Source organism: Pelecanus crispus, chromosome 2 (genome assembly GCF_030463565.1).
Source record: "Pelecanus crispus isolate bPelCri1 chromosome 2, bPelCri1.pri, whole genome shotgun sequence".
Lineage (NCBI taxonomy): Eukaryota > Metazoa > Chordata > Aves > Pelecaniformes > Pelecanidae > Pelecanus > Pelecanus crispus.
The window spans coordinates 460,956-486,368 of NC_134644.1; the positions used below are offsets into that span (position 1 = coordinate 460,956).

At 62.6% G+C, this 25,413-nt stretch overlaps 2 protein-coding genes across 2 annotated transcripts; both read left to right on the plus strand.

The window, feature by feature from the left end:
* Positions 1–7,523: 7,523 nt before the first annotated feature.
* Positions 7,524–8,767, plus strand: TMUB1 (transmembrane and ubiquitin like domain containing 1). The gene is made up of 2 exons (XM_075706051.1): positions 7,524–7,930; positions 8,314–8,767. Exons 1-2 carry the CDS (start codon positions 7,524–7,526, stop codon positions 8,666–8,668), a joined length of 762 nt encoding a protein of 253 aa, XP_075562166.1. The 3' UTR covers positions 8,669–8,767.
* A 1,721-nt stretch (positions 8,768–10,488) lies between these two features.
* On the plus strand, positions 10,489–24,185 carry FASTK (Fas activated serine/threonine kinase). The gene is made up of 9 exons (XM_075706470.1): positions 10,489–11,022; positions 12,905–13,375; positions 13,975–14,123; positions 14,370–14,586; positions 14,778–14,937; positions 15,608–15,699; positions 16,114–16,750; positions 17,293–17,407; positions 24,068–24,185. Exons 1-9 carry the CDS (start codon positions 10,554–10,556, stop codon positions 24,152–24,154), a joined length of 2,397 nt encoding a protein of 798 aa, XP_075562585.1. The 5' UTR covers positions 10,489–10,553; the 3' UTR covers positions 24,155–24,185.
* The last annotated feature ends 1,228 nt before the right edge of the window (positions 24,186–25,413 follow it).

The following is a 25,413-nucleotide window of genomic DNA, read 5'->3' on the forward strand; positions in this document are numbered from 1 at the left end:
CCAGAAGCATCGCCGGCTACGCCAGTCACCCAGAGCCTTGTCCCCAAAACCCACTGAGAGGTGAGACCACCGGCGCAGCTGACCAACGGGCAGATTTTCCTCCCCACGAGGAAAGTTAATATCGTTCAGCTGCCAGCAAACCCAACCCGGGGGTGGTGGTGCCCAGCACCCCGAGGTCTTTGGGGGGCTGGCAGCCGGGGAGCAGGGCCCGGGAAAGAGGTGGTCTCTGGCTGGAGCTGGGTGGAAACCCAGCCCCTCCGGAGAGCCAGGCGGGCGGTGGGAGCTGCGGGACGGCTCCGCCAGCCCCGTGCTGGTGGGGAGGCGAGATGGGCTCCCCAGGAACCCGCTGCTCTCGCCAGGAGCCTGTCAGGACAGCCCTGCTCTGCTTCGGTGAATCTGCATCTCCCCAGCACGGTTTGTCAGAAATGCCTCTGCGAGCACTGGCATCCAGGGCTTTTGTGTGCCAGAGAAGAACCTGTGGTCATCACCCTCTGCTAACTGCAGCTTATTTAAATAATTTACTAGCAGCTAATAATAAATTTTCATCCTTTGCTGTGTTTTTTCTTGTCTTTCTCAGCGGGTGCTCTGCTGCCCTCGAAGCTCTGCCTTTTATTCAGTGATTTATTCAGCTCAGAATAAGGTGGGTCCTACTCCCTGGTGCAAGTGCATGTCCCCCTCTTTGTCCCACCTTGTGTCTGTACTAACCGCTCCCTGCCCCTTTTCTGCCACTGGAGCAGACACCAGTTGTCGGCTCTGGTCACCGGTGGCTGTGGACAGACTGGCTCTGTGGCCGCTGGAGGTCCAGGGCCACTCGATGACCGCAGCGACCGTGACCAGGTCTGCAGTGCCACTTCGTCCGAGCGCTGGCTACTGCACGGAGGCTGGTGTGAGCAGCAGCTCTGAAAAAAATCAGGGAACAGAAAATCAGGGAATGTTTTTTTATAATTCAGGTGGTGATACCCAGGCCATCGTCCCTCTCCGACCATCTCCATGCCCGGCTTTCTCCCTCCCTCTGGGCCAGTCTCTGCCCAGCACCGAGGTCCCCCCTGCAGCCACCCGGCCCCAGCCTCACCCCTTGTTTCCCCCGAGTCACCGTGGGATGCCCCCCAAGTGCGAACCCGGGCTTTGCCCAGCACTTTCTGCATCAGCCTCAGCGGCCCAGGGAAAGGAGAGCTCTTCCCCACCAGCCTCTCGCCTCTGTCCCCGTCACCACGCTCACGGCTCAGTGCCGTGGGAGAGAGCAGCGCCCCGTCACCCCCATGGCACCTCGGGCAGGGGGTCCTCCCTGCCCACCCATCAGCCCCAGGCAGACCAAGCGGCACGACCTGCTCCCCAGCAGCCTCTGTGCCCGTGGGTGCTGCCCACCTCTGCCGCCGGGACCCCCAGCTCAGCCGCTGGCTGCCCATCTGCGGCCCCTCAGCAGGCAGCGCTGGGGACCCTCCTTGGCCCTTCCCTGCGAGGGACGGTGCTGTGCCACGGGGCTGCGGTGTGCAGGGCAGCTTCTTGGGGTCTCGTTGCAGACCCCTCGCTCGTGACGGGGACGGGGCGTTTCATGGCCTGGTTCTCTGCAGTGCTTTGCAAATACGGAGCTTATCCTCCCCTAGAGATGCCGCAGCTCAGCATCCCCACTCCCCACGCTCCCACCCTCGAGCTCTTTTTTCTGGCCCAGCTGCTTTCCCCACAACACGTCTCCACGTCTTTGACTGGGGCTGACACCTCTCGCTGTTGGTGGGAGCTTCTGGAGAGCAGTTTCATCTGCAGAGGCGTTCATCTCTCCCGCGTCTCCACTCCCACACGCGCTGAGCCTCGCTGAAGGTGCTGACGATGCCAAGCTAAAGGGACCCCTCGGTCCCGCCGGGATGGCAGCATCACGGGCAAGGGGACCCCTGCCCGGTGCCCCCGCCACCTCGCTGCTCCGGGGAGCCGAGGGAGGAGCCAGCACCCGGCAACAGACCTGGAGCTGGAAAAGCTGCAGACAACGATCGGGGATGCTCCAGCGTAAAATGACTGAATCCGCAACTTTCCGCTCTGCGGCGTAGATGCCGAGGCAAGTTACGTCAGGGGACTGCGTCTCTCCTCTGCTGGAGAGCCGTCCTCCCCGTGGGCTTCCAGGAACAACGGGTAAGCCAGAACGCCAGCAGCAGCCTATTTTTAAATTCTGCTGTGCATGCGAGAGCTCTGCTTTGGCAGCCCCACTTTTCAGCTCTCTCGGTGCTATTTGCAGGTCATCAAAGACTTCGCTCCCTGTGATTGCAGGACGAGTTCTGCTCTTGAGTTCTGCAAGACAGCTGTACAAAGAAAATAAATTTCATGTTTGCAATGCCTCCCACTAATGCTAATATTACAATTACACTGCCCGGAGCCTTAAGCTCTCCTATCACATATCTCATCAATCTGCATTGCTGCAGTCTAACGATAAGCTGAAAGCGGTGATGAAGAATGCAGATCAGGAGTGAAGGAGGCAGCTGAGAGAATCGCCACCTCAGGCTCAACACCCCGATTCTGGGACTCCCAGTTGCTGGCCTGAACCGGGATTTCAACCGGAGCCGGAGCCAGGAGGCCCAGCTCGCCCTCAGCCCCACAAACCAGCCGGTCCTTCTGACTTGGAGGCACTTTGGACACGGGAGCCCGGAAGGGAAAATAATGAATTCCTCGGAGCCACCCAGCTCCCTGGAATCTCCGCTGGTCTCAGATCCATCTCAGCAGGAAGGGTGCTGCAGCTTGTGCACTGCTGCCGTTAGCAGATTCCTCCTGATTTTATCATAGGAAATGTCTTGTGCCATCAAAGTGATGGACCCTGGGAGGTGATGCGCTGGGGACAGGGGATATTGTCACCCAAAGATCTCCCCTTCAGCTTCGTTCCTTCATGGGCGCTGTAGGCTTTTTCCTTCCACAAGTCTCCCCCCCCCCACTGTCTGATTTTGATGATACAAGCCTTTTCACTTAAAAATATGGAAATTGCAATCAAACCATTTTTGACCATGTTCACAATTATCTGAATGCTTTTCAGGAACACAGAAAAGTTGAGTCTCCAGCATTAAGGTTTAATACCAGACACTAGTAAGCCAAGAGAGATTTTAGGATAAATTATTTGAAATGTCTTTGAGTATCAAAACCAAGTTGGAAACAAAAACTACTCCATGCTATTTTTTTCATCTATCTTTCAAACTTTCCTTCTTCATGAAGCCTGCAGGTAGGCTTAATCACATCTGGGGAATGACAGTACCCCAAAGGACCACTGGAACTCAGTCAGTTTTAGTCTGCAGCTTCTCCCATTCCCCCATGTTATCTCTGCGCTGCACGATCCGCTTACTCCCTGCCAGAGACCTCGTCTTCGCTAGAGCACGGCTCTTCCAGCGACGGGCTCTGCCTGTGGAATGTGCTGTCCTTCGCCCATTGCCCACCTTGGTTTAGAATCACAGAATCATTTAGAATCACAGAATCATTTAGAATCACAGAATCGTTTAGGTTGGAAAAGACTTTTAAGATCATCAGTCCAACCATCAACCCAACACCCCCATGCCCACTAAACCATGTCCCAAAGTGCCACCTCTGCCTGTTTTTGAACCCCTCCAGGGCTGGGGACTCCCCCACCTCTCTGGGCAGCCTGGTCCAGTGCTTGGCCACTCTTTCCGTGAAGAAATTTCTCCCAGTATCCAATCTAAACCTCCCCTGGTGCAGCTTGAGCCCATTCCCTCTCGTCCCATCGCTGGTTCCTTGGGAGAAGAGCCCGACCCCCCTCCCTGCCCCCTCCTGCCAGGAGCTGCAGAGCGATCAGGTCTCCCCTCAGCCTCCTCTTCTCCAGGCTGAACACCCCCAGCTCCCTCAGCCGCTCCTCATAGGACTTGTCCTCTAGACACGTCACCACTTTTCTATATATAAAGTAAAGGATATTGATTAAATGATAAAAATATTTTTGCTCTTAAGCAGAACTGATGACTTCATGCTCCTTCAGTTGCACAAGAAATTTCATCTGGAGGGTTTCACAGACTCATTATTGAATGCTTTGGGTGGGAAGGGACCTTTCAAGGTCATCCAGTCCAAGCCCCCGGCCATGAGCACGGACATCTTCAACCAGATCAGGTCGCTCAGAGCCCCGTCCTCCAGTCTGACCTGGAATGTTTCCAGGGATGGGGCATCTACGACCTCTCTGGGCAACCTGGGACAGTGTTTCACTAACCTCAGTGCAAAAATTTCTTCCTTAAATCTAGTCTGAATCTGCCCTCTTTTACTTTAAAACCATTACCCCTTGTCCTATTGCAACAGGTCCTGTTAAAAAGTCTCTCTCTGTCTTTCTTATAAGCCCCTTTAAGTACTGAAAGGCTGCAATAATGTCTCCCTGGAGCCTTCTCCAGGCTGAACAACCCCAACTCTCTCAGCCTGTCCTCACAGGAGAGGTGTTCCAGCCCTCTGACCATTTCTGTGGCCTCCTCTGGACCTGCTAACAGCTTTCCAAGGACACCCCATAAATTGGGAGAGGAGTGGCTGGCGAGCAGCCCTGCAGAAAGGGGTCGAGGGGTGCTGGTCGGCAGCAGCTCAACAGGAGCCAGCAGCGTGTCCTGGCAGCCAAGAGGGCAAAGCGCATCCCGGGGCGCGTCGAACACAGCACGGCCAGCCGGCCAGGAGAGGCGACTGTCCCGCTCTGTTTAGCGGCGCTGCGGCCTCACCCCGAGCGCTGTGCAGTGCTGGGCCCCGCCATTTAAGGAGGGTGTGAAGGTCCCCGAATGTCTCCAGAGGAGGGCAACCAGGCTGGTGAAGGGCTGGCAGGCACGTCCTCCGAGGAGCGGCTGAGGACTCTGGGTCTGTCTGGTTTGGAGAAGCAGAGGCTGAGGGGCGACCTCATTGCTCTCTGCGGCTTCCTGAGGAGGGGACATGGAGAGGGAGGTGCTGAGCTCTTCTCCCTGGGAACCAGCGATAGGATACATGGAAATGGTTCAAAGCTGTGCCAGGGCAGGTTCAGACCAGACACAGGGAAGCATTTCTTTACCAAGAGGGTGGTCAAACACTCGAACAGGCTTCCTGGAGAGGCGGTGGATGCCCCGAGCCTGCCAGTGTTCAAGAGGCGTTTGGACAGTGCCATTAACAACACGCTGTAACTCGGTCAGCCCTGGAGCGGACAGGTAGTTGCACCACATAATCGTTCCAACTGAAATAGTCTCGTCCTTCTCTCCTCTTCTCCTCTTCCTCTCCTCTCCTCTTCCTCTCCTCTCCTCTTCCTCTCCTCTCCTCCTCCTCTCCTCTTCCTCCTCCTCTCCTCTTCCTCTTCCTCCTCCTCTCCTCTCCTCTCCTCTCCCCCAGCAACAGTCCCTAGGCCTTGCCAAGCACCACTGCATTGATGCCAACACCCAAACGCCTCCCTTCCTCTTCCTCCCTCTGAACCCGGGCTCGGGTGCCGCCACCCTCACAGCCACTCCCTCCAGCCATCCCCGAGCACCACGTCCCCTCAGGAGGGGACAGCGGGGCCGAGCATGTCTCCGACTGACGATGGCAAGGTTTTGGGAGCAGGGGGGCTACAGGGGTGGCTTCTGTGAGAAGCTGCTGGAAGCTTCCCCTACGTCTGACAGAGCCAATGCCAGCCGGCTCCAAGATGGACCCACCACTGGCCAAGGTCGAGCCAGTCAGCGACAGTGGTAGCACCTCTGGGATAACATAGTTAAGAAGGGGGGAAAAAAACCCACAAGACACAAACTGCAGCTGGAGAGAGGAGTGGGGATATGTGAGAGGAACGACAGCAGACGCCCAGGTCAGTGCAGAAAGAGGGCAGGAGCTGCTCCAGGCACAGCACAGAGATACCCCTGCAGCCCTGGTGCAGCCCATGGTGAGGCAGCTGTGCCCTGCACCCATGGAGGCCCCTGGGGAGCAGAGATCCACCTGCACCCGGGGAGGAGCCCACGCCGGAGCAGGGGATGTGCCCAAAGGGGGCTGTGACCCCCTGGGAAGCCCGCGCTGGAGCAGGCTCCTGGCAGGAGCTGTGGCCCCATGGAGAGAGGAGCCCAGGCTGGAGCAGGTTTGCTGGCAGGGTTTGTCACCCCACGGGGGACCCACGCTGGAGCAGTCTGCTCCTGAAGGGCTGCACCCCGTGGAAGGGACCCACGCTGGAGCAGTTCGTGGAAAACTGCAGCCCGTGGGAAGGACCCACATTGGAGAAGTTTGTGGAGGCTGTGACCCCGTGGGAAGCCCACGCTGGAGCAGAGGAAGAGTGCGAGAAGCCCTCCCCGTGGAGGAAAGAGCGGCAGAGACAGCGTGTGATGAACTGACCACAGCCCCCATTCCCTGTTGCCATGTGCTGCTTGGGGGGAGGAGGGAGAGAAAACTGGGAGTGAAGTTGAGCCCAGGAAGAAGGGAGGGGTGGGAGGAAGGTGTTTTAAGATTTGGTTTTAGTTCTCATTGCCCTGCACATGTTCTTACTCCTGCCTCCTACTGTTTTGACTGGCAATAAATTAAACTGATTTTATCATAGAATCATAAAATCGTTTGGGAAAAGACTTTTAAGATCATCCAGTCCAACCATTAACCCAACACTACCAAGTCCACCACTAAACCAATTAAGGGGAGAGTAGTAATTAATTTCATGTTTCCTGGCTTGGGGGATGGATTATTTTTTAATGAAAGTAAAAGTAGGAATCGCTAAGATTGGAAAGGATCTCTAAGATCATCAGCCCAACCATCAACCCAACACCCCCATGCCCACTAAACCATGGCCCCAAGTGCCACCTCTGCCCATTTTTTGAACCCCTCCAGGGATGGGGACTCCACCACCTCTCTGGGCAGCCCGTTCCAATGTTTGACCACTCTTCCCGTGAAGAAATTTCTCCCAGTATCCAATAAACCTCCCCTGATGCAGCTTGAGCCCATTTCCTCTCGTCCCATCGCTGGTTCCTTGGGAGAAGAGCCCGACCCCCTCCCTGCCCCCTCCTGCCAGGAGCTGCAGAGCGATCAGGTCTCCCCTCAGCCTCCTCTTCTCCAGGCTGAACACCCCCAGCTCCCTCAGCCGCTCCCCACCAGCCCTGTGCTCCAGACCCTGCCCCAGCTCCGCTGCCCTTCTCTGGCCACGCTCCAGCACCCCAATGTCCTTCTTGTGCCGAGGGGCCCAAAACTGGACACAGCATTCCAGGTGCGGCTGCCCGTGACGGTAACTGCTGCGTGGTCTCCCTGTCCTTATCTCGACCCACGAGCTTTTTCGTGATATTTTCTCTCTGCTGCCCAGGCGGGAAGGGGAGCGGCGCTGGCGGGAAGCCGGCAGCCCCTGGCCCAGCCCAAGGCATGGCGGCGGCCGGGGGACCCGAGGGCGCAGGCGCGGCCCGGCGCGGGGCACACCGGGAGCTGTAGTCCCGCAGCGAGGGCGGCGGCCTCGGCGCATGCGCAGGGCGGGACTGCAACTCCCGGCGTGCCTTGCGGCCAGGCGGAAGCGGCGCGATGGCGGCAGGTGAGGGGCCCGGGCCGGCCGCGGCCCCGCTCGCCCGCAGCCCGGCGGGCTGAGGGCCCCGCTCCACGCCCGCAGGTCGGTAGCCGGTACCGCCGCCATGGCGCTGATCGAGGGCGTTGGCGACGAGGTGACCGTGCTCTTCGCGTTGCTGCTGGTCGCCGTGGTGCTGGGGCTGGCCTGGGCCTCCACCCGCGCCCCCGAGCCCGCCGCGCCGCCCCCCGCCGCCGCCGCGGCGCTGCCCGAGGAGGCCCCGAGCGCTGCCCCGGCCCCCGTCGAGCACAAGGCCCCGGCCCCGGCGGCGGCGGCCGGAGCGGCCCCCGATGGGGCGGGCGGGCTGGCGGCGGGGCTGCGGCCCCGGGCCGGCCCCGCAGCCGCGCAGGGCCCCCTCGGTGAGGGGGACGGCGGCCCCGCCGAGCCCACCATGGTGCTGCGGCTGAAGTTCCTCAACGACACGGAGCGCCTGGCCCGGGTGCGCCCCGGCGACACCGTCGGGGGCCTGAAGAGGTGAGGGGCAGGGCGGGCCGGTTCTCCCGCGGCAGCGCTTGGGGCGGCCCCGGCGGGGGGCGGCGCTGGGGGCGGCCCCGAGCTCCGCCGGCGGCTCCTGCCCTCCCTGGAGCAGCCGGGAGCTGCCACTCCTGGCCCTGTGCAGGTGTGCGTCCCTGCGCCCGTCCCTGGCGGGGCCGTCGCTGGGCCCGTCCTGGCAGGGGCCTTCGCTCCTGGTAACGCCAGGGGTGGCTGGAGGCCAAGTGCGGGCACGGGGCGCAGGCAGAGCACAGGCAGGGCGGGTGGTCGGGGTGGGCACGTTTGCAGCCTGCTGCGGTGGGGTGGACGGAGGGGACGCTGTCCTGGCGGGAGTGTGACGTTTCCCTCCTTGTCCTCCACCCCAGGGCCTATTTCCCTGGGCAGGAGCAGCAAGTGCGGCTGATCTACCAGGGCCAGCTGCTGCGCGATGACGCCCAGAGCCTGGCCGCCCTGCACCTCACCCACAACAGCGTCCTGCACTGCCACATCTCCCAGCACAGCCCGTCCCCTGCGCCCGCTGGCCCCCATGCCTCCGCCGACCCCGTGCACGCCGCCCTCAACGTGGGGAGCCTCATGCTGCCGCTCTTTGTGCTGATCCTGGCCGTGCTCTGGTACTTCCAGCTGCAGTACCGCCACGTCTTCACCGCCACCGCCACCACCTTCCTGGCTGGCCTCACCCTCCTCTTCAGCTTCATGGCCTTCACCATGTACCGCAGATAGCACAGCCCCGCAACCCAAAAGGAGCCACCGCGCCCGGAATAAACTCGGTCCCGGGTGGAGTCTGCCTGCTGCACCTGAACCTGGGGGGGTCTGGGCCATGGACTGTGTCCCCTGAGGGCTGCAGGACCCGGTGGGTCCGAGGGAGCCGGTGTCCGGGCGGGAGGCCGGCAGCCTGCCTGCACGCCGCGGCTCGAGGCCAGGCAGTGCCGCAGCTGCAGCTGCAGCCGTCGCAGGAGTGAGCGCTGCGCTACCTCTGGGGAATGGCGGGGGGGTCCCGGTGCCCCCAGCCCTGCACGGGGCGTCTGCCTGCCCCCCCGCCACCGCCCGCCGCTCCCGTGCCCCACCGGCTCCACACACGGGAGCTCCTGCAGCCCCCTGCATGCCGCTCCCGCACGGGACGGTGCCCGCTCCCCCGGGGCTGGGGCTGCCCCGCACGCGGGGGGGACTGCCCGGCCCCTCCCGGGGGGCTGCTCCCCGCGGATGCCGGGGGTCCCGGTGCCGGCGGGGGGGATGCGCTCCCCGCCGCTCTGTTACGATTAAAGAGGAAGAACTGTGACCGGTCGCGGCCTCCCGGCTCTGCTGCGCCGCGGGGTCACCGGGGTGGCGGGCGGGGCGGGGCGGGGGGCGGGGCTCCGGGACAGGGGGCGGGGCTTCCCCGGCGGCGCGCTCCCAGCGGGCGGGGCGGGGCCTGCGCCTCGGGCCACGCGTTCCGCAGGGCCGCAGCGCGCCTGCGCTAGCGGAGAAACCCCGCCCCTCCTCCGCGGGGCGCTCGCTCATTGGCGGACGGGGAGCCGCTATTTACATGCGCCGCCACGCACGCTGCCCGGCCCCGCCCCCGGAAGCGGAGGCCGCGCGGGGGGCGGGGCCGCGGCGTCCCTCGGCCCTGCGGGGGCTGTCGGGAAGATGGCGGACGCGGTGTCCGGGCGGCGCTGAGCTGCCGGGGCGGCGGCGGGTCCCAGCGCGGCCGGGAGCGCCATGTAGGGCCGGGCTGGGGACCGGGGGCCGGGCGGGACCAGGCGTGGGGCGCGGGCCGCTCGCGGCGGGGCCCGGCGAGGCCGGAGGGGTGGCGATGGGGGACCCCGTGAGGGGGGCCTGGGTGGGCCGGGTGTCGCGGCCCCGGTGCGGCTCGGCCCGGCCTGGCGGCCCTGGCACCGGGGAAGGAGCGCTCAGTGTGGCCCGGGGATCCCGGTACCGGGGGAGCAGCGCTCAGTGGGTCCCGGTACCGGGGAGCAGCGCTCGGTGCGGCCCTGGGGTCCCGGTACTGGGGAGGGGCCCTCAGTGCGGCCCGGGGGTCCCGGTACCGGGGGAGCAGCGCTCAGTGCGGCCCGGGGGTCCCGGCACCGGGCGGGGAGGGGAAGGTCGGGGCGGCCCTGGGGTCGTGGTGCCGGACGGGGGATCTGCGAGCCGGGGGCCCCGGGAGAGGGCAAGGGGCTGTGTGGGCCAGGGGACTTCAAGGTGGGGACACCTGTGCAGGGTGGGGGTCCTGGGACAACGGGGCTTGCGTGGTCCAGGGGACCTTGGGCTGGGCGGCCTGTGCAGGGCAGGGGTCCCGGTACCAAGGGGGTCTCTGTGGGCGTGGGGACCTCAGAACAGGGGCTGTGTGGGCCAGGTACCCCTGGACTGGGGTGGATCCGTACAGGTGGGGGGTTGCAGTGTGGGCTCCATGTGTCCCTCACTGGCTCCGGCCGTCCCAGAGGCGTGAGCTCGACACCACCCTCACCCCCCCCGCTCTTGTCCCCAGGGTCTCCCGGTTTTCCGAAGCCCCTCGAGCCGCCCTGCCCTCGCCATGCTGCGCCTGCTGCCATGGCTCCGTGCTCTGACCCGAGAGAGTGCGCGGCCCGGAGTCCTGCAGGGCCTGGCTGCTGGTGACAGGAGCGGGGCCGGGATGTATCCCACCTGCTACTGTGCAGGCAAAGCTAAGCAGCGGGCTGTGCTGCTCCCCCTGGACCCCTACGGCCATGGGCTGCTGCACACCTTTCCCCCGGACGCCTACAGGACTCGAGGCCATGGCAAGAGGAAGAGCTGGAACTTCATCCATGAGAAGATGAGCTATGACACCTTCTTCACAATGAAGCGTCTGATAGAGCGCTCACGCAGCGTGGGGGAAGTGCTGCGGTGGGTCACGCAGAACCCCAGCAAGGTGTCCGCCAGCCACTACCCCATCGCCCTGCACAAGCTGGGCCAGCTCTTGCAGCAGCAGCAGGGCCAGGCCACGGTGAACGGGGAGAGCCGTGGGCCCGGCCAGATGCTGGAGCAGCCGGAGTTTCAGACTCTCTGTCAGGCCATCATCAGCGGCTGCTCCAAATTTGATAACTTCAGCATTGTCAACTGCCTCTATGCCGCTGCCGCGCTGGGTGAGTGTCCCGGGCCACTGGCATCTGCCTGCGTGGGGTCGCTGGCGGAGGACGAGGGAGGTGGGCAGGACAGTGGGACACGGGCCGGTGCTTGGGTTTGTGAGGTGAAAGGGGAGCTTGCCGTTCTGGCTGCGGTGGAAGGAGGAAGGACGTACCAGAACGGGAGCCGGTGTCTGGGTGTGTGTGTGGATTTACGTGCGATGGTGGCTTTGTGGCGGATGGAGTTGTGCCCTTTGAAGGAGGAGGCTCTGCTTGGGATACGCAGCAGGGAGTCAGGCAGAGTGACTGCTCTGGAGGGGCTCGGCCGGCTGCAGCACCCGGCACGTTGGCCTGAAGGGCAGCCAAAGCGGTGGCCAGTGCGGCCTGGCAGGATCGGGATAAACCGCCCCTTGAGTTTTGTTCTAGTCCCTGAAAACGTCGATGTGTGAGACGCGAGATCTTGGCCAAACCCTTTGCAAGCCCTGAGCCCTCTGCCATCGGGAGTTGAATATTCAGGAGAAAAGGCTCAGGCCGGTTTGGGTTCCTGCACAGAGCCTCCGGGCCGGCCAGCAGGCCGTGTGCTGGGGGGCTCCCCCCTCGCTGAGCCGGGGGCCCCCGAAGGCCCCGTGGGTTCTCCCACCTGCGGGGAAGGGGATCCGCGTCTGGCGGCTGCCTGCGGCGGCAGCTGCCTGCCCTCCCCGCCCCGGTGGTTCCTGCCAGCCCCGCGCTCCTCTGTCCCACGCGCACAGTTCCTGCCCTTGTGTTTGCTTTCTTTTTCCACCGCAGCTGCACGCTGGGCTGAGGCCTCGGCTGAGCCGCGTATGGAGACGCCCGGTCCCTGCCGCGGGTTGATGCAGTAACTCTAGACCCCGCTGAAGGGGGGAGGGAAGAAGTTTCTGCTCTTCCCCCCTCTGTCTCGCGGCGCCTTGTGTTTGTTGACACTGAACTCTTGGCTGCCAGGCGCCTCTCCCCTCAGTTGGGCTCCCCCCGGCCTGCTCTGGTTTTGACCCACACTTTGTTCTCCGTCAGTCGCCCTTCCCTGCTCACCACGCTTACCCGCTCATTAATAAAAATGCTAGCCCACCTTTTTGAGGCCTTTTTAAGGAACAAAGCAACTGCTCAGACCAATTCTTCACTTTCCACCTTCTGACTGATTTTTGATTAATGATAAAACACAGCAAATGACCCCATGCTGTCTTAGTGGCTTTAAAGCCCTTTTGAAAATTGAAATCTTGCCAGCTGGCTTAGGAGACCAGTGGGCTACCAGGGCCTCATACAGTGCGTAATGCTTCACGCATCTCCTGAAAATATCTGTCCTGACACACGAGGGATGGCCTTTGCCTTTTCTTGTAACCACACTGTGTGCCTGGCCCCTTGTCTTTCCATGGTTGAATAATACGTCCAGAGTTGAAGGAGAGAGTTTCCCCGAGGAGCTGAGTTTGAATAGCTAAAGTAGAAAATGGGAGAAGGTTAGAAATGTGGAAGGATTAGTTCCTGTCGTACAGTTTTTATTTTGGTAATGTGCTGATGTCTTACCTGTTTTGCAACCAAAACTCTTTTTCCGAAGTACTTTTTGAGGTGTATTATTTATCTTTAGGAAGTTTGAGACTTAGGAAATAAACCTTGCTGTTGCGGATGAACTAAAGGACTTCCATTTTGGTGGGGTTGCGGGGGAAGAATCCAGCGGCTCCAAATGACTTTTTCTGTGGTACAGGTGCACTGACGTTCTGGTCAGGCTTTGCCAAACCGGTCCTCTTTCCCTTTCTCATCTCTGGTTTGATCACCAACGCGGCAAACCTTTCCTTCCCCGGCTGTAGCGACGTGCCTGAGCTTACAAGGATGGCTGTGCCTAGCAAAGATGAGAGGTGGGGTCTGGGCATCCCTAATCCCTTCCCTGTTGCAGGCCTGCCCGGGGAATCGCCGCTGGTGCGAGTGCTGGAGGACGAATCCCGGAGCCGCCTGGGCCGCTTCAACCAGAAGGACGTCTCCATGGTCTTCAGCAGCGTGATGAGGCTCCACCCGTCCAGCCCCCATCCCCTGGTCGAGTCCTGCCTCAGCAGTTTGGAGCGGCACCTGGAGAAGGAGCGCCATCCCCAGACCCTTTTCCTGCTTCTCTCCTACTACCGGCTGCGGGCACAGGCGCTGCAGGGACACCCAGCCTCCGACCAGCAGCTGATCAACAACCGCAAGATCCTGCGCCTCGTCAGGCACACGCTGGGGCAAGTGAGTGCCATGCGGGAGCATGAGCTGGCCCTCTTGGACGAGATGCTGGCTCTGTGCGCCCAGGAGGCGAACAACAAGGCCCTGGAGGCCATCTTCAGCTCTCAGCTCTTCTACGAGAACCGCCAAGAGCGATTCATCCGCAGTATGGCAGGTGAGGGCAGGGTCTGCCCAGGCAGGGTCCCAGCCTTGCCCACTGTACGAGCCTCTTCCCCGCTGCGGGGTGCGCTGGGCTCTGTCCGTGCGCTTGGCAGCCTTGGAGCCTCCTTTCTTGGCCCCGGAGGACTTTTGGGTTTGTGACAGCTCCAGCTGGGGCCTTGTTGAGCACCAGGGCCTGCAGCGGTGAGGCTGGAGCAGGAGATGCTCTGCGTTATGGCCATGCTGTCACTGACTTCCCAGCTTAGCCCTTCCAGGGGCCGTGAGCCTACCTTACCTCAAGACTGGGAGCAGGTTGGTTGCGGTGGGGTTTCTACAGAAGGGCCCCTGTTCTGTCCACGTTCCAGCTGCGCTCCAGCTGTGCCTTCTGGGTGCATGGGACAGGAATCTGCCCCAGCCTCTCACAAGCCCCATAACTTGATGGTTTTTGGAAGCCGCCTGGGTTTCAGGAGAGATGGCCCTGCTGCCCAGGTCTTGTTATCTCCCACCTGCCTGCACTGCCTTTCCTGCCCAGGCTGTAGTGGCTTCTGGAGAGCTGCAGTTCGGACAGAGCCAGGCCCCTCTGACGGATACCCTGCTGTGGTTTGCTCTGTGCAGAGTGGCTCCCCAGGAAGGCAGAGAACCTTACACCCTACACCATGGCCCTCATTGCCAAGTACGTGGCCCGGCACCGGCTGCGTGAGCCACGGCTGCTCGATACTATTGCAAACTTTCTCCTGAAGCGTGGGGAGCAACTTGACAGCAAGGTGAGTGTCCTCCCCGCTCCGCGGGGAACGCCTGGGGCTGGCTCTGGGGCTGCCCTGGTGCTGGGGGAAACCACGTCCCTTCTCTGCCGTCAGGCTGGGGCGTCTCGCTGGGGACTGACTGGGACGTGCCCTGATCCTTACGGATTGTGAGAGCCCGTTTCTGCCCGACTCTGGGCAGGCCTGGGCCTGACCTGTCCATCGTGCCCCTTCCTGGCCTGGCCCGACTCCTTCTCCTCCTGCCTGCAGGTGATCCAGAAGCTGGTGTTTCCCTTCAGCCGCATGAATTACCGCCCATCCAACCACAGCGAGCTCTTCCCCAAGCTGGAGGCCATCCTGGAGCAGAAAGCTGGCAGCTCACCCCTGGCCACCGTCAACATCCTCATGTCCATGTTTCAGCTTAGTCACTTCCCCCAGACCGTCCTGCACCAAGTCTTCTCCCCAGCCTTCATCACCAATGTTATGAGTATGTCGGACCTTTTCCAAGGGAAAACCCAGCCATTAAAGCTTGGGGCTGGGGTGGAGGTGGATTTTTGAAAGCATTGGGCAGAACAGACCCCCTGGGAGCACAGGACCGCCTCGCTGGCGGTCAGCCCCCCCGGGAGCATGGCTGAGGGGCTCCCAGGTGGCATCTAGCCGTCCATCCTCTCCCCGCAGGCAGCCCCTACGCGCTGATCGTGCGCCGCTACCTCTCGCTGCTGGACGCGGCGGTGGAGCTGGAGTTCCGCGATTACAGCGGCCCGCGCCTCGACCCGCGCTACCGCGTCCTCATGTTCGAGCACGCCCTGACGGCCGACGAGGCCAACAGAAAGTACAGGTCAGCGGCGGGGGCCAGCGGCGCGATGGGGAGGGGAGGGCTGCCCTGGGGACTGGGGGGAGAGCGTGGCTGGGAGCACGGTGTGCCGGGCCCCCCGCTGCCTGCCCCTTGCAGGTAACCAGCGCGGTGTTGCTTGGGACGCGGGCTCGGTGACCTTGTGCTGGCAGGATCCCAGCCGAGGACGCTGCTGGGGTAAAGGCCTGTACATGAGCTCCAAAGCCTGTGGAGGACCAATATAGAATCATTTAGGTTGGAAAAGATCCTTAAGATCATTGAGTCCAACCGCAAACCTAACTCTGCCAAGTCCACTGCTAAACCATGTCCCTGAGCACCACATATACACGTCTCTTAAATACCCCCAGGGATGGGGACTCACCCACCTCCCTGGGGAGCCTGTTCCGGTGCTTGACAACCCTTTTGGTGAAGAGGAATATGCCGTTGGTGTAGCGATATCGGGAGGAGCTTTTTTGCTGAATGAGCTGAAGCGTGTCCCCTCCTTTACCAAGAGCAGCAGAGCCCGAAGCTAAAGGCTCTGCTTGTTTCTTGCCCGCAGGGGCCTCCGTGCCTCTGCGCAGATGTGCTCGGAGGGAGCACGTGCGTCGGCAGTGCTCGAGGGGGCAGGCTGGGGGTCCTCCCTAGCGCATCCTCTGACTCTTCTTTTTCCTCTCAGTTACAAGGGGCTGGTGGCCGAGGCCCTGCGGCAGCTGGTGGGAGAAGAGTGCTATCGGCAGGATGAGGTGCTGCCCCCGGGGTACTGCACAGGTAGCCTGGCTGGGCACCCCACTTTGGGGCAGGGCCGTGGCCCTGGGGAGGGGGACTTTGGGACTGGGGGGGCTCTGGGGGCAGCAGAAGCCCCGCGGCTGCCTGGGTGCTCAGGGGAGGCCCGAGGGTGCGAGGTTATTCAGGGCAGAACTAGATTTGGCTGCTTTGTCACCACCTTCCCTGTGACACTGCCTTCCCCTGGCACTTTGGGACGAAGCTCCCCGAGCCGCCCCTGCTGCAGGAGGGCTCAGCTGGGCCAGTGTGGGGGGGAACCCCTCTGCGCTCCTGTCTGCTGGGCTGGCTGGCACAGCGTCTCCCACCCTGGGGCACGTGGGGTCCCCAAGCCCATCCATGTTCCATCAGCAGGGGCGTCTGGAGGCTCGGTGTTTGCTGATCCCTGCTCTCTCTCTGCAGATTTCCTTCTGTGGATTAACCGCTCGGGCACTGTGCTGCCTCTCTCCCGTGTCCCTGCGGCTTCCAAGGCTCCCTCTGCCCACACTACAACGTCCCCTGCCGCCATTTCCTTGCGCTCAAGCGTCCTGGCCCTCACCTCGGACTTGCAGGACTTTGCTCCGTTTGCTCCAGAGACGCCAAGCAGCCCCTCGGGCTCCCGGGAGAACAGCCTGGCCGGGCGGTTCCTACCCACGCTTTGCCCTGCCCCGGGGGGCCCCTGCTACCAGTCCCCCTCGGACTATTACTGCGGCCTGAGCAAAGAGTCTTCCCTGGAGAGCCAGGGCAGCTCCACGTTAAGCAGCCCTTCCGAGTGCCTCTCCACGCAGCCAGCTGGCACCCCTGACTGCTCACCCAGAGGCACCTCCACAGCCACCCTCTTCCAGTTCCCCATCGGCAAGATTCTGGAGGAGGAGGAGGAGGCTACCGCTGGCTGCCCTGGGCATGATCACAACTGCTTCCCGGGGGAGCAGGCCCAGGAGGAACCGGAGGAAAGGAGCCCACCCCCCAGCGAGGACGCCTGCCCTCCTCCCTCCCCGTGCCGGCCCAGCCCCAAGCGAGGGCCAGGCGATGGGCCGCAGGGAGCTGAAGAGATTCAGAGGTACCGAGCAGGGCCGCTCCGTGTCCCCACTCCCTTCCGGCAGGACAGTGGCCTCAGGCCGGCACCAGCTTCGGCTCCTGCCCTCCCTGGCAGTCGGCCCCGGGCGCCTCCTGCCCTGCGCTGTCCGGTGCAGCGGTGTGGGCTGCACTGCAGACACCCCTGTCCCCACCGCCCCCGGGGTGCCGCACATCCCAGCCCGCATACGGCTGCCCCTGCCACCAGCGGGACGTGGCGGGGCGGCGGGTGCTGCCCTTCATCCACCACTCCTCCGGGGACCGGGACCGGGCGACACTGCTGCCGGTCCTGCCTGCAGGGTCTGGGGTAACGCCACTGCCAGTCCTGCCCTCAGGGTCTGGGGTAGCGCCACTGCCGGTCCTGCCCGCAGGGTCTGGGGTAGCGCCACTGCCGGTCCTGCCCGCAGGGTCTGGGGTAGCGCCACTGCCGGTCCTGCCTGCGGGGTCTGCGGTCTGGGGTAACGTTGCTGGTCCTGCCCGCGGGGTCTGGGGTAACGCCGCCCTCCTCCCCTGCTCTGTCCTCTGCAGGGTGGTGCTGTCGGTCAATGACAAGTGGCATTACTGCCAGAACTCTGACATACTGGTGGGCTCGCGAGCCATGAGGGACAGGCACTTGCGACTGCTGGGCTACTGTCTGGTTCAGGTAAGTGGGGGGGCTACTCCCTCCCCTTCCCCTTCCCCTCCCCGCACAGAAACCGCCTGTGGCCGTGCAGCGAGATGGGCTCCAGGCTGCGGGTGAGCGAGCTGGCATCCCTGCTGTAAACACTCCCATGGGAACCGTCCTTCCACGCTTGCTGCTTGCGAGAGGAAGCAATGACTCATCCTCACGGCTCCTTTTTTTGCTCTTCCCCACCCAAGAGTTTTTCCACGTGGCTGGCCGGCGATACCAGCCCCGGTGCCCCGGTGGAAAGCGCAGGCGAGGGGATGGCCCCTCCTGTGTCCGCCGCTCCTGCAGGAATCCCGTCCTGCGGGTCCGGAGCCGAGACCCAGCGCTGGGCAGGGTGGGGAGAAGGGGAAGCTGTGCAGCCTGCGCCGGGCAGGCACGTCGTCAGCAGCAGCGTTGGCTGCGGGGCCTTGGGGTGGAAATCAAGTGGGGCCATGGCTCGGCCTGATACCCCGTGCTGTAATCCTGGCCGTCGGCTCTGCCCTGTGCCTCTTGCCGCTGTGGGTGGGGGCGAGGCGAGGCGAACCTCCCTTCGGTGCCTGGTTTGGAGCCCCGGCCTCTTTGGTTGCAGCCTCTGGCTGGTCTGTGGTGAGAGCTGTGAAGGGAGAAGTCCTCGAGGCTTTGCCGCCGCCTTTGTGATTGTCTTCAGCTTTCTTTGGAAAGTTCAGATGTTGTTTTAAGGTGTGCAGCTTCTAGAAGACTATTTGTGGGGTGATTTTTAGCTTGAGGATAGATCTTTCTGAGGAGAACTACTCAGAAATGCAGGCCTCTTATCCCTGTTTACTTCTCCACTTCAGAGGTCACCTGAATTACAGTCATAGATCTACCAAGCAGTCCCATAACTATTTCTTAAAGCTTCTTACCTCCCCTGCTGCTGACGGCACAGTGTGCCAACACAAAGCTCCTCCTAATTTCATAATTTGCCACGTACATAGTTCAGGAGCCCTTTGTTTATGCATAGCTTTGGCAGTCCTGTGACTCGAGTTGTGGTATTTCCTTGGAGATGCCGAATTGCAGAGCAGTGGAGCAGGACCAGCTCTCCTGTGCGGCGCGCCCTGCGTCTTCCTTGTGCTGGAGCTCGGGACGGGCTGCCCAGGGCCGGCCGTGTCCCCGGACAGCAGTGGGGCCGAGCAGCTTTGTTGCACGGAGGACTCTTTCCAGCACCCGTGCCACACTCGAGGCCGCTGCTGCTGGCTCTCGCTGCGTACCTGCGCTCTGGGATGCCCTCGGCATCCACAGCTGCCTCTGCTCGGAGCTTCGTGCCATGGCATCCGAGAGCCCAGGGCTGCTCCTGCCTGCCTGCCCCGTGCCCAGCACGCCCGTGGCGGCCAGGGGCTGTGCTCGCTCTGCCCTTGGCCCAGCTGGGGACCCCGTGCCCCGTCTCAAACCGGCTCTGGTAACCATTACGGCTCGGATCTGTGCCCCTGGTGCAGGCCAGGGCTGCTGCGGGAGGCTGAGGCTGCTGACCAGCAGCCCGACGGGGTCTCTGTGGAGCAAAGCAGAATGGGCAAGGAAGAGCGTGCTCCTGCTCCCACTGTGTGCAGGATCGGGTGCTCTGTCCGGCAGCGCGCGGTTAGGCATGACCGAGGCCGCAGGAGCACTTCCCCTCTGCTCGGCACGCCCCATGGCTGTGCGGCTGCCAGCGCGGTTAGCTCCCTTCGGGGGCGTGAGAACGGGCGCGCCGGTCCTGTCCCTGTTCCCGCTGCAGCAGCAGACATTGGCAGATCGTTAGAAAACGAGACGGAAGTGGACCGTGGATAGCCCAAGGATTCCTGCGGCAGAGGGTGTGTCTGGACAGCTGTGTTTAATCGCCCGATGGACCTCTTCTCCGTGAGCGTTTTATTCCTCTCTGAGCCTGTTCTTTCTTCCACACCTGCAGCGTCTGGTGCCAACAAGCTCTGGGCAGTACTACCTGCAACAAGCTCTGTTTGTTTTAAACCTGCTGTCTGGTCAGCCGACACGGTGCTGCCAGCTCTGGTACCGTGAGCAGCTCTGCGGTTACCTCCTTTACGCTTGTGGTTCCAGAGCTCCCTTCCCTTTGGCCACCCCCTTAAGCTGAAGAACCCCAGGCAGTTCAGCTTCTTCCTTAGTTGAAGCAGCTTCACAGCTCTGTTGTTCTTGCTCTTCTTGTTTGAGGTTTATTTCCTCTTCTTCTGACACCTTTACAGAATCGCAGGGTAGCTGAGGTTGGCAGGGGCCTCTGGTGATCATCCCGTCCAACCCCAGCTCAACTAGAGCAGGTTGCTCAGTACCGTGTCCAGTCGAGTTCTGAATGTCTCGCAGATTGGTTGCTTTCTGGGTAGCCTGTTCCAGGCTCAAGGCCGGTGCTGCTTTACCCTCACAGTAAAAGAGGTTTTTCTTACCTTTGAGGGGTGGGGCTATTTCTTAAGTTTAAATGGGATTTCCTATCATTTAGGTTTGTGCCCATTGCCTCGTGCTCTGTCACTGGGTACTGCTAAGAGTCTGCCTTCTTCACAACCTTCCACTGGGTTATAGATATAGATAACATATAGATAAGATGCCCCGATCCTCTTGTTCTCCAGCTGTGTCAGCCTCTTCTCATGTATCATCCTTGTGGCCCTGCACTGGACCCGCCCCAGTGCGTCCGTGTCTCCTTCTGGGGAGCTCGGCACTGGATGCTCCAGACGTGTCTCACCAGTGCTGAGCAGCAGAGAGGGATCGGCTCCCTCGGCCTGCTCGCGATCCTCTTCCTGATGCAGCCCGGGGTGCTGTTGGCTGCCTTTGCTGCAAGGGAGCGCTGCTGGCTGGTCTTCAACTTGTCCGTCAGCGCCCTTAGTCCCTTTTCTGCAAAGCCACTTTCCAGCCGGTTTGCCCCAGCCTGTCCTGGTGCATGGGGGTTATTCCTCCGTAGTCTCAGGACTTGGCCTTTCCCTGGGGGCCGTTTCTCCAGCCTGTTCAGGTCCTTCTCGATGGCAGCACAACCGTCTGGCATGTCAGCCACTCCTCCTCGGTTTGTACTGTCTGCAGCCTCGTGGGGGGTGCGCTTGGTCCCATCGTCCAGGTCACTAATGAGGACACTAAACGGTATTGGCCCCCGTGCTGACTCCTGGGGTATGCTGCTAGCAGCTCGGTCCAGCTGGACATCATGCCTCTGTTCACAGCTCTTTGAGCCTGGCAGTTCAGCCCTCCTTATATTTAATTTAAGGCCTTCACTTGTTGGCTGTTGCATTGCCGTGCGTCTGCTTGAGCAGTGCCGGACTGCCTGTCGCGTCTGGCACGCTGCTAAGCTGTCTGGGTATGTCTGTGTGACTGTGCCAGGGCCGTGCTCCTCCTTGGATGCTGTTGATCTGGTAGCAGCAGCAGCAGGCGCGGATTTGTCAGTGCCTCTGAACAGGGCTTCCTTCCAAGAGAGCCTGCTCCTTCTGCGGCACAGCGAGCAGGGGCTGCCCGCGGTGGCTGCAAAGGACATCGCCAGGTCTCGTACCCAGACCCTTCCTTGCCTGCATCCTCCGGCTGGACCTGCGTGTTGCTTCCGCCCTTCTGGCAGGCGGTGGGAATGCTGTTGTGGGGTCACCTGCTGCACACCATCTACTCTGCCCACGGAGCCTCAGCCCTTTCTGAGGTAGATCTTTTCCCTGGTCATCCTGACCTTTTATTGACAGCCAGCTCTTCCCTCAGAAGTTTCTAGGTCAGGACATGCTCCTTCCTTCACAGGATCCTGCCCTGAATAATGGACAGATCTGATGTTCCCTCAAACCCTGTTCTGGCTCTGGCACTACTCGCTTCCAGCCTGTTTGGTTGAAGGAGCTTTCTGTGCTGATCCTTCTGCAGTGTTGGAAGGGCAAGCCCGCTGAGGAGGCAGACCCCGCAGAGCTGGGCAGTGAGGAAAGGAGCATGAAGCAGCGGAAGGAGGTGGCTCCATACCCGAACTGCCAGAAACCTTTGATTCAGACCCGCTGCAGCCATAGGACTTGGTTCCTTCTCCCCAGGCAACGTTAGTAGCCTTCTTCACCCCTGGCCTGCATGGGACTGTTGGAGAACAGCGCCAGTCTGCAGCCTGTTCTCTGTCCTGGGGGCAGCTGCAGTTTGTCCGTGTTTCCCGTCCCACTTGCTCATCCGTGATGGTCACAAACAGGTCCTGGACCCCGTGTAGCACCCGTGTCGGGATCTAGCCTTACTATGGGGTCCCCGTGTCATCTGTGCCACATTTTCCCACCCTATCCCTTCACAATGCCTACTATTAGCCCTGTTTCTCAATGAGCTGGTGAGAAAAAGCTTCCTCCTTTGCAGGCAAACTCCTGTGTACCACGATCCCCAACTCCTGAGGGATGGCAGTGGCCTCTCCAAGCACCCTTGGAAGCTTCTGGTATAGCAGGCCACCCCCTTGCCGTGCATGGGGCCGCGTCCTGACCGACGGCTCTTCTGCAGACCGGGCTCCGTGCGGGCTCCTCTGGAGGCCGGGCTCCAGCCCCACTCTGAGGAGGTGCCTGCACAAGTGCAGCCCCTCGGGGCCTGGGTCTCCTGCTCTCTGTGGAGGGTGGAGGGCTGGACTAGCGGCACAAAGCCCACAGAGGGGGACGCTTTCCCCCCGCCATGTCCCAGGCACCGTCTCTCAGAGCAGGCTGAGGTTGCACCCAGGTTGCTAGAGCTGCCTCTGCTCCGCCCCAGGGGCTGGGAACGGCGGGTGAGGTTCTTGGCCGAGAACTCTCCTGCGTAGCCCTGGCCCCGTGTCACTGCCTCTGTTAGCAGGATCGCCAAGCCTGGAGGAGAGCTTTTCTTGTACTTCCTTATTCCCAGGAGGGACGGGGCAGGACTCCTCTAGTGCCGGAGCAGCAAAACGCACCGAGGGCTGGGCTGCAGTCGGGGTGCGCACACAGGTCCCGTTGCAGCGTGATGCCCTTAGCCCTCTCCTGTGCTGCCAGACAGGGCTGAAGCATGGGTCACGGTTACCCTTAGTCCTGCTCCATGAGCACTGGTGGTGCCTTCTGGGATGTTGGACCAGCAGAGCTTCCAGCCACCCCGACCAGTTTTGGTCCCCAGTCCCCGATACTGGTGTGGAGGGAACACTGGCGGTAGCTGGAGTCTCCTGTTCTTGTCCCTGCGGATCCCTTCCCACGTGGCGGCTGTGCTGCAGGTTTCCTGGATTCCCCCAACCTTTGGTGCTCCCAGGCTGGTGCGGGGACGGGGGTGCATCCGCGCAGCCTGGAGCAGGGGCTGTCACTGCAAGGTGACAAGCCCTGGGTCAGGAGAGCCTTGAACTGTGAACGGGTGTTTTCTAGAGACCAGGTGTTTTTGGAAAAGTGCCTGCTGGGTTGTCCCCAGATGGTGGCTGCTATGGTGGGGGGGGACAGGGCCCGGGCCCGGGCCCTTCTCTGCTCCCATCCCCGTGGATGTGTCTGTCCCGTGGTCGGGGTGGCCCAGGGCTCATGGCCCTTCGGCAACATGTTTAGCTCCAGGCTGCATTTGCTGTTCAGGGCCGGAGAGCACTCCGGGCTCCACAGACTGACGTCCAGTTCAGCTTTCCCAGTGGGGTCTCCGCGCCCCCTCGGCACCCCGTGCCAGTTCCCCTGGGCAGAGGGGGGGGTGTTTCTGGTTTTGTTAGTCCCCGTGCCTTCTTTCCTTAGTGCTGGGGAAGAAACCGGTACCTGGGCGCTGCTCGCTCCTGCAGCCCTTTCTTCTGGGGGGAGTCTGCTGGCTGCTGTGGCTCTTGCAGGAGCGGTTTCGGACCATCCTGTCCGCTGGAGAGAGCCTGCAGCAGCGGAGCCGGAGCACAGGGCTGGCATGCTTCCCCTGCTCTTCCCGGGCAGGGCTGACGTCCCTCTCCAGCCTGCTGAGCCCCGTGGCCCTGCCCTCTCCCACCTCTCACCGCTGCACCTTGGTCTCCGGTGCTGGTTCTTGTTCGAGGGAGGCCGAGAGCGCAGCCGGGCCTCTGCAGGGCTGTGCAGCCAGCAGCAGCCTCCGTCCTTCGTCCTCTCCCTCGCTTGGAAAACCACCTTCCTTCCCCTTGTCGACAGGCAGTGAGCGAGCCCCGGGCTCCCGCACCCTGCGCAGCGGGAGGGCGGCTGCGTTTTGCTCTTCATCCCTCCCTGGGGGTTGAGCAACTGGCGTTCAAGGTTGGCGTGAGGCTTGCGAGCTCCCCTGGCCCTGCAGCGCCCCGTGTCCTCCCCGTGTCCTCCCCGTGTCCTCCCCGTGTCCTCCCCGTGTCCTCCCCGTGTCCTCCCCGTGTCCTCCCCGTGTCCTCCCCGTGTCCTCCCCGTGTGTGCTGGGCCCTGGCCTGGCTGCCGTGGGGATGGGGCTGCCTGCGGCTGCTCTCCACAGGCGCCGGAGCTAGCATCTGGCTTCACGGTGCAGCCAGGTTCAGGGGTGAAGCGCGGGGAGCGCAGGCACTCGGGGACGCGTGCTCCCCCGGGACGCAGCCCCACTGCGCCGTGCCTGGGGCTGAGCCGCAGCCGGACGAGCATCCTCTGTCCTGGTGTTGGTGAGATGCCAAGCTGGGGCCCGTCGCTTCCTCCTGTGCCCTCCCTCCCCTTGGAAGGAACAGCACTGTCCTCCTTCCCCCGGGAAGGTTCCGGAGTCACGGTTCTTGCCCCCCGCCGCCACGGATGGCTGGGCCGGGCAGCCGTGGGCCGGGTGCCGGTGGTGGGGCTGCTCTGATGGTTTCTCCCGGTCCCCTTTCAGCTGCCCTACACGGAGCTGGAGAAGGTGAGTGGCATCGAGGAGGCCAAGCACTACCTGCGGCAGAAGCTGAGGGAGCTGTGCTTCTGAGGGACGGATGCCCCGAATCCCGGGCCCCGGTGGGGAGGGGGCAGAGCAGGGTGGGTGCAGGCGGGTGCTGCCAGCCCCTTTCCCCGGGGGTGCGGGGGGGGTGGGAGTTGGAGCTGCCCCCCATCCCGGGGGGGCAAGGGGCCGTGGGCGCCTGCTCCTCGGTGTGGGGCTGGGGTAGTGGGAGATATTTATTGCTGTTAGCGGGGGGAAGGGGTGTGACTTGACTGGTGCATAGGGGAGCGTTTGGGTCTGGGCTGCTGGGGGGGGGGGTCCCTCACTGCCCCCCTGGCCTGGTCACCCCCAGCCCTGTCTGCAAGGGGTGCTGCGGGGGGGCACGGCCTGGCTTCCCAGCGCCAATGGCGGGGGTGAGGTGTCCCTGTGCCCCCAACGCCGCTGCTGGGAGGGAGGGCTGGGCCTGTCCCCTGCCTGCGGGGTCCTGTAGGCTCGGGGGGCTGCGGCAGACCCCACGCAGGGCAGGGAGTGGGTCGGGCAGGGCCACGGCTGTTTGCACAGGGGGCTGCTCCCCGAGCCAGGAGGGGGGGGCGGTGCTTGGGAAGTGGGAGTCAACTTTACAATAAAACTGGTGAAAAGTGTGCAAAGTCCATTCTCTTTATTAGTACAAGGCAGCGGCCGGCCCACAGCCCCTGCCCGGCACAAGGTGACCCCCGCACCCCACCCTGGCAGCCCAGGGCCCCTGGCCATCATCTGCGCTGGGGGAACGGGCAGGCCTGGGCGCCCCGCTCAGCGGCAGCAGGGCCAGCACCCGGCCCTGGCAGCATGCGGCACACGGGATGCTGCTGCCTGCAGCTGTGGTGCAGGCAGGGGTGCACGGGATGCTGCTGCCTGCAGCTGTGGTGCACAGGATGCTGCTGCCTGCAGCTGTGGCGCATGGGACGCTGCTGCCTGCAGCCGTGGTGCAGGCAGGGGTGCATGGGATGCTGCGGGATGCTGCTGCCCGCAGCTGTGGTGCACAGGATGCTGCTGCCTGCAGCTGTGGCGCAGGCAGGGGCGCATGGGGCTCACCCCCTCCAGCCTCAAGCACCTGGGCACCCCTCAGCCTGGCGTGCTTGTTACAAAGCTGTTTATTGCCATTTAAATTACTCTGTTAAATAAAACACGGTGGGATTTAGGAAACGCCTGATTGTCTGGTGGGAGCCCAGGGCCCGGCTGGGGCAGGGCCAGGACCTGCGGCGCTGCTGGGGGGTGACCGGGGGCTCTGCCCGAGGGGGACCGAAGGCACAGCCCGGCCCTGCACCGCA